This window comes from Megalops cyprinoides, chromosome 19 (genome assembly GCF_013368585.1).
Source record: "Megalops cyprinoides isolate fMegCyp1 chromosome 19, fMegCyp1.pri, whole genome shotgun sequence".
Classification (NCBI taxonomy): Eukaryota; Metazoa; Chordata; class Actinopteri; order Elopiformes; family Megalopidae; genus Megalops; species Megalops cyprinoides.
Window position 1 is genome coordinate 59,258 of NC_050601.1, and position 8,243 is coordinate 67,500.

General features: G+C 47.8%; 1 protein-coding gene across 1 annotated transcript in view; it reads left to right on the forward strand.

Moving 5' to 3' along the window:
• The window catches only part of olfm2a (olfactomedin 2a), a 27,517-nt gene continuing 19,274 nt past the window's right edge, over positions 1 to 8,243 (forward strand). Inside the window, exon 1 of the mRNA XM_036553290.1 lies at positions 1 to 419. Coding sequence (XP_036409183.1) covers positions 363 to 419 — 57 coding nt within the window. The 5' untranslated portion in view covers positions 1 to 362. The remainder of the gene's footprint in view (positions 420 to 8,243) is intronic.

The following is an 8,243-nucleotide window of genomic DNA, read 5'->3' on the forward strand; positions in this document are numbered from 1 at the left end:
TATGTTCAATGCCACCTCTGGATTTCGGATTGTGATAAAAAGGCGACACCCGGCAGCTTGGGACAGAACTCATTTTCACACCGAAAAGTACAACTATCCAATCGTATAAACTACTGTTTTTCACAGATGCGATATAATTTTGCCTGTGAAGCTAAAATAACAGTCCGATCACTGTCCCAATCCACGGCCGGGGACCGATGAGCGATATCGCTGCTTATGCACATTCGACAACACACGGACAGAATCGCTCTCCAATCTTAAGGACCGAAGGATCTGGTTCGGGAAACCGCCCCGAAACGGTTCGGTGAAACAGGATCCACGGCGGAGCTCGTGTTCCGCAGAACCGTGTTGTATCGGACAGGATGCATCTTTTTAGTGCCATTTTCCTGCTGCTGATGTTATCGTTCCTGCCCTGTGAGGTAAGACACGCAAAGCTATTTCTCGCTATTGACTGATTTGTTCGCTAGTACCCGCAGACAGTTGCTGGCTACATTTCATATTGAGGGAAAATCCAAGGGGCTGTTCGCGTTCACGACGATAGTGTTAGGAGTTTTTCATTTATAAGCTTAAAAAATCATACTTAGCACAGGTTCACAATAAGGTGCAGCGTTTGTCTTAAGAAAAATGCTTAATTATGAAAAACAATTCTCACGCCTGTTTTAAATTGTTTTTGTACTAAAGGTGCGAAAGCCAACGGGACGCTTGATTTCATTATGATCTGTGCGGGACAGGAGCGCGTTGAGAGATGAGGATCATAGCGGCCCGTGTTTTTGATGGTGTTTGTCTGTAAAGTTATGGAGGAAAAGACAGATTCGCTGCAGGGTGTCAAAGCCCCACGCAGCGCTAATAAAACGCTCCAGCACGTGCAGTGGGACGATCGCGAGTGGCCGCGATGACAGCGCGTGCACACATCTACTAACGATGTATGTCTCTGAACACGCGTGTCCGTGTTTATTGCGGGGTGTAAAGAATCCGTTTCCCGAGGCACCCCGAGCTGGTGGGTGACACGGCTTCACTCTGGAAACAAGTGTTTGCAACTTTGTTGGATTCAGCCAGCCGGAGCCACTACACCATGCGCGCGAGGGAAATGAAATGCTAGTGCTGGAAGTAATAGAAAAAGTCGAGTTTACTGGCGTGAATGCCATGAAAGTTAAATGAACAGAATACTTTTGCATTAGCACATTAACGTAACGTCGAACATGTTAGCGATGCTGAAACATTTGCATCTATTCGGTAAACAGCAATAATCGGTTGTGCGGTAGCCACTGACTCATGGCCGGATACATCATTATTTGGCCTGAACAGTGAGACGCAATGAGAGGGTGTTGCGATGTCCGAGCGAAGGTTGTTGCTGCTTCGTTGCCATGGTTACCCAGTGCCATGGTGAATTAAAAGCTGGCTGTACTGTCACGGGGAGGGGAGTTTCTCCTGTTGTCTTATTTAAAACAATTTCACGCGGTACTGAAATGATACAGTGCGATATGCAGCACCAAGTGCTACTGCTTTAGTGTCATACAGAGGCCCTATATGTCTCCTGCCCGCACATCTATCGCCCGCATGGCCGTTGTCCTTCCAGATACAGGATTCTGTGAAGTCGTAGTGTTTACAGCCAGAGAGTATCCTGTTAATCAAGGCAAACCCTTAAAACCCTGTCTAATACTGGATACTGTGTCTTATGATATGAGCCTTTATGTGACAACTGTATCTATAGCTGTTCTATCCTTATAACTTTGCTATCAAATGAGTGTTTCGTGATCTCTCTAAATTAGCTATCTTTGTAAGATTTTCAGGGTGCATGTTTTTCTGGATATTTTTCACATGAACATAATGCTAAAAGTGTATGCTCCTGTAGACCACCCTGTGTTGGACAGATCTCATAGCTGTCAAATACTTGAGAAGTAGCTCAATGTGTTAATTGTGCAGAAAAAGTGAATTTTATATAAACGGGCAATGGTTGTTTCCCATTAGCTTTCATATATGCAGGACTACATCACTGTGATTACATCTACCTCAGAGTCAGGTGAGGCTAACCTTGGGCTCAGGTAAGGCAAAATGTTGAAGGCTGAAGACTGCAATGCTCAAGGTCAGACAGAGCAGTATGATGTGAAAGCTTCCAAACAGGGAGAGTTCAGACCTAACCTGAGCATCACTGTCACTGAGTCTGAATGAAGGAAAATATCCAGCACAGCACTGCAGCTGCTCACCCGAGGCAAAAGTGAGGTGTCTCTTTAGCCCTCAGATACAGCAATCACCTCAGACCCCACGACTCTGGAAGGAGTTTGTAGAGTTTCCTCTTCTGTGATGGTGTGAAACACCATGAGACTGCATCCCGCCCAAGTGAAGCTTTGGCGGTGCCTGCCAGAGGGTTTGGTGATGCCGGGCAGCAGCACAGCAGCTAACGAGGGCGGTGGCTAACGAGGGTGGTGGCTAACGAGGGCAGCGGCACCTCCTCTATAGCCGCTGCAGTGCGGGGAATAATCCGGCTGTCAGTGTCACCATTTCCCCGCAAACAGCCCATAATTGGTCACGTGGGATAAACTGTTGAAAGTGTAAATTTAGAGATTTATACGGAATGCCCCACCCCCTCCCGGCAATACACAGCCCACATTAACAATTGATGGATTCTGCTAGTACATCTCTCATGTGTCAGGGACACCACAGCATATCTGAAATATTTACTCTTTTCCCTGCAGCTTCGCAGACACGTGTTAAATATTCATCAAGCTTTAATGAGACAGATCCTCTCTCTAGCTTGCAGCATGTGTTTGTTAAAGACCCACAATGCCGAGCGGGGCTCCCAGGCAGCGAGGCGGGCACACAGCTGCCAGCCAGGGCGTCGGCACGTACATGGCAGCATGTGCTAATCTGAGCAGCGCCATGGAGTTCAGATTTACCATGCTGCTGTAGCTCAGCGGAGAGGAAAGCTGTTTGGGCTACGGGATGGAGTTCAGATTTACCATGCTGCTGTAGCTCAGCGGAGAGGAAAGCTGGGCTACGGGATGGAGTTCAGATTTACCATGCTGCTGTAGCTCAGCGGAGAGGAAAGCTGTTTGGGCTACGGGATGGAGTTCAGATTTACCATGCTGCTGTAGCTCAGCGGAGAGGAAAGCTGTTTGGGCTACGGGATGCTGGGATTGTGGTGTGTGAGGGGGTGGCACCGGGTCTTAGGGTGATGCAGAGCTCTTTTTACCATTTAGGTGGTGGTGGGTTTGGGAACTGTCCAACGTTTTGTTATATGTAGTTTGAATTATCTCTTCTTCGGATGGGCTGACACATAGCACTCAGGAAGCAGTGCCCGATCGAGGCTGCAGGCAAGGCTGGTCATCTCTGTTTCCCTGATCACTAATCCCCACACTGACGCAGTAACACAGGTCTAAGGAAGTAACACAGGTCTAACACAGTGACACAGGGTTAACACGGTAACTCAGGTCTAACACAGTAACACAGGTCTAACGCAGTAACTCAGGTCTGATGCAGTAACACAGGTCTAACGCAGTAACTCAGGTCTAACACGGTAACTCAGGGTTAATGCAGTAACACAGGTCTAACGCAGTAACACAGGTCTAACGCAGTAACTCAGGTCTAACACAGTAACTCAGGTCTAACACAGTAACACAGGTCTAATGCAGTAACTCAGGTCTGACGCAGTAACACAGGGCTAATGCAGTAACACAGTTCTAACGCAGTAACACAGGTCTAACGCAGTAACACAGGTCTAACGCAGTAACTCAGGTCTAACGCAGTAACACAGGTCTAACGCAGTAACTCAGGTCTAACGCAGTAACGCGGCCGTGTGTGTTACTGTGGCAGGTCTCAGGATTGTGAGTGGACGCGTTGCTGTGTGTTTCTCTGTCTGTTGGCAGCGCAGTGCACACCCCCTGCCTGTCTCCTGCATGACCTTCATCTCCTCCATGCGCTGAATCATTAACGAGCTCAGCGGAGTGCCTTTCTTTGCAGAGGGCTGGAGAATAAATATGACCACAGCCCAGCGTTTCTCTCCTAAATACAGAGCTGTTTTCACACTGTCTCACATGCTGGTGACCCGCTGCGCTGTTGCATCACACTAAATACTTAAAATGTGCAGTTTACCCCACTGCACGCACCAATACCTCACTGCACACACCAATACCTCACTTCACACACCAATACCCCACTGCACACACCAATACCCCACTGCACACACCAATACCCTACTACACACACCAATACCCCACTGCACACACCAATACCCCACTGCACACACCAATACCCTACTACACACACCAATACCCCACTACACACACCAATACCTCACTGCACACACCAATACCCCACTGCACACACCAATACCCTACTACACACACCAATACCCCACTACACACACCAATACCTCACTGCACACACCAATACCCCACTGCACACACCAATACCCCACTACACACACCAATACCCCACTACACACACTAATACCCCACTACAGACTTTAATACTCCACTACACACACTTTTTCACATTTTCTTCTTTGTTTTGTTTCCCAAAATATCCAGTTTAAAAAAAAACAAAAACCTCATCTTTCCTGTCTGCATATGCTGTGGAGTGTCCTCTCCCCCCGCAGGAACTGAACTCACTGCCGAATCACTCTGATTTTGCGGAACAGGAGACGGTGATGGAGGGGGGAGGAATCTTTTATTTATGTGTGTATATAGAGAAAGAGATGGCGGCAAGTGAGATCTTTTATTTATGTGTTTTCACGTCAGTGGCTGTCTTGTCTCCATTGTTTTGTGACGGTCCTTGTCAGATGCTCTTTCCCTCTCCCCCTCACATGTTTTATTTTGCCTTTATTTACGTGGACACGTTTACTGAGAATTCTCTTTTACCAAAAAAGACCTGGGTGCTTCTCCTCTCTCATATTGAAATTTAAATTCAGATCAGCGTTACTGGAATGACAAAGGCCAGGTATTGTAGAAAAACACATTCAACAAAGGGAAGGAAGGGAGAGTCAGATCAGCTGTGTAACAATTTATTACTAACAATAATAATACTGCCAGCAATTAATACTGATCAATGTATGTTTCCTGTATAGCTAACACTCGCTGTCCCTGTATCACTGTAGCACCCAAGGGAGCTGTGCTCTCTCTTGCTCCTGATCTCTCTCTCTCCCTGTCCCTCTCTCCATCCCTCTCACTCTCTCAATTCAATGTCAAGTCAATGTGCTTTATTGGCATGAGAAATGTACACATTTGTCTCTCTCTATTTCTCTGTCTGTCTCTATCCCTCTATCTATGTTATGTATGTGTGTGGTGTATGTTGTGTGTGAGTGTGTGTGTGTGTGTGTGTGTGTGTGTGTGTGTGTGTGTGTGTGTGTGTGTGTGTGTGTGTGTGTGTGTATGTGTGTGTGCGTGCATGTGTGTGTGTGTGTGTGTCAGTGTATGAGAGTGTGTGCCTGCGTGCGTGTGTGTGTGTGTGTGTGTGCGTGCATGTGTGTGTGTGTGTGTCAGTGTATGAGAGTGTGTGCCTGCGTGCGTGTGTGTGTGTGTGTGTGCGTGCATGTGTGTGTGTGTGTGTGTGTGTGTCAGTGTATGAGAGTGTGTGTGTCTGTGTGCATGTGTGTGAGTGAGTGAGTATGTGTGTTTGAGTGTGAGTGTGAGAGTCCCCCCTCCTCACCACCACCTGTGGACTCCTGTATCTCCCTGCTCACTGCCTCCCTGCAGGTGCGATCAAACCCCTGCAGCTCATTCAGGGTGATGCTGCTTGGCTGGTCCACAACGTCCCCAAATTCTCCCACATTTCACCCAACCTGCACTTCCTCCACTGGTTAACAGTGACGGTTCACATCTGTGTTAAAATGCTGGTGTTAGCCTAGCAGGCATGCAGGGTTCAGCTCCCCCTCATCTTCATTCCATCATTAGACCCCACACACAGGATGTACCGTTTCATGCGACGTGTTGAATCATGAACGTGTCCTGCTTGTTTTTTACAACATGCCATGCGGTTTCGTTAAATGCCCTTTGTGTTTGTACATTGGGAATTCCTTTGGACAATACAAATGTAGGGCATTTCTAACCAATTTTTTGTGGCATCTCTAAGCAATTTTTGGTCAGCAGAGTGGTGCAGTGGTAAGGAGTAGGGTTTGTAATTGAAAGTTTGCAGGTCTGATTCCCCCGCTGGGGCACTGCCACTGTACCCTTGGGCAAGGCACTTAACTCAGAAATGCCTCAGTAAATGTCCAGCTTTATAAATGTAAACATGGAAAATTGTAACCTATGTAAGTCTCTCTGGTAAATGGCAATAATGTAGTTTATGTTATCTGTGCTTATCCTGTACATCTGCAAAGTGAATGTAAGAGAACATTATAGGTCCATTTCATACTATTATTGCTCCTGCAAGCACTGATTCGGCTTGTCCTGCCAGTAAGATTGACTTGAATACGGAGACAGAGAGAGGGAGGTAGGAGAGAAAAGGAGAGAGCAGCAGGGAGGGTGAAGCTTGAGCTGTTGTTATGTCACCCTTGTTAAAGAGTGTCTGAGTAATTACTCCTCTTTCTCAGTCACTGTGAATGGCACACACACTCCTGGCTGATTAAGCTCTCAAACAGATTGTGTTTAATTAGGGCAATGCCAGTAAATCAATGCAGGCACAGTGTGGAGCCGGAGACGGACACTACTGAGGAGAGAACAGGGAGGAACTCAGCCACACCTGTGAGGAGATGGAGGAGGCCTCTGAGCGATTCTGGACCCCTGGGCGTTTTCAGAAATGAGGTCCTCCAGCAATGTGGGGGTCTGGGATGTAACAATGCAAACAGAATGAGTAAAGTGTGTTATCTGTGGGGTGTGGATGACAGCCCTTTGACTTGAACTTGACTCACAGATTAAATGACTTTGCCCACAGTTTGATATTAAGACATGCACACAGACTGGGCACCAGGAGAAGATACAGAGGCGTGCAATTGCAATCCACAGGGGGGCACAACAATTTTATTCACAATTTCACATGTAATAAATACTATGTAGACATCGGGATATAAGGAGACAACTGGGGGTGCTCTGAGGTCTGTCTGGGGGTGCAATGCACCCCTAAGCACCCCCATAACACCTGCATGTACATATATCACCTTAAACTGTGAGGTATTAACTACAAAGTGCAGCGCTGTTCCCAGCTTGCAGCTAGCTAGTTAGAGTCCTTGCTTCTTACGCTTGGTACCTGAGTCTGTCTGTATTTCACATGCATTAATAAAAACTGAATCTCTTGGCAATTGTGACATGATAATTCATATTTTTTCCTGAACAAAAGGAGCAAGTAGTTTCCCTTTACAAGCACTGACATTCATAATGAATAACAACCTACAGTCTCTCTCAGTGTATTGGAACAGGAGTGTAGTCTCTCTCAGCATGTAGGGACAGGAGTACTGTCTCTCTTAATGAGTCAGGTAGAGGTGTAGTCTCTCAGTGTGTGGTGTAGAGGTGTAGTCTCTCAGTATGTGGGGTAGAGGTGTAGTCTCTCAGTATGTGGGGTAGAGGTGTAGTCTCTCAGTATGTGGGGTAGTGGGGTAGTTTCTCAGTGTGTGGGGTAGTGGGGTAGTTTCTCAGTGTGTGGGGTAGTGGGGTAGTTTCTCAGTGTGTGGGGTAGTGGGGTAGTTTCTCAGTGTGTGGTATAGCGGTGTGGTCTCTCAGTGTGTGGGGTAATGTTGTAGTCTCTCAGTGTGTGGTATAGCGGTGATGTCTCTCAGTGTGTGGTATAGAGGTGATGTCTCTGAGTGTGTGGGGTAGTGTTGTAGTCTCTCAGTGTGTGGGACTGTAGTCTCCCTCACTGTGACTCGTTGGTTGGAATGTGTGAACGCTGCCTCGCATGGCGCTGCGGTCTCTGTGAGGGTGCGGCTCCACTCCGCGTGGAGTGTGTAACAGAGGGCTGTGAGGGTGCGGCTCCACTCCGCGTGGAGTGTGTAACAGAGGGCTGTGAGGGTGCGGCTCCACTCCGCGTGGGCACTCCGCGTGGAGTGTGTAACAGAGGGCTGTGAGGGTGCGGCTCCACTCCGCGTGGAGTGTGTAACAGAGGGCTGTGAGGGTGCGGCTCCACTCCGCGTGGAGTGTGTAACAGAGGGCTGATGGCTCTCCCGGGAACAGCCCCATTTTTCACTTGTCAGATGTGTTTTCCCGCCTTGTTTGTTGGCGGTTAATCGCGGGCGCCGAACTGATGTCTGTGTTGATAGTGATCGCTGCAGACACAGGGCTTTGCCAGGATGATTGGTGGGAGAAGACAGAACCAGC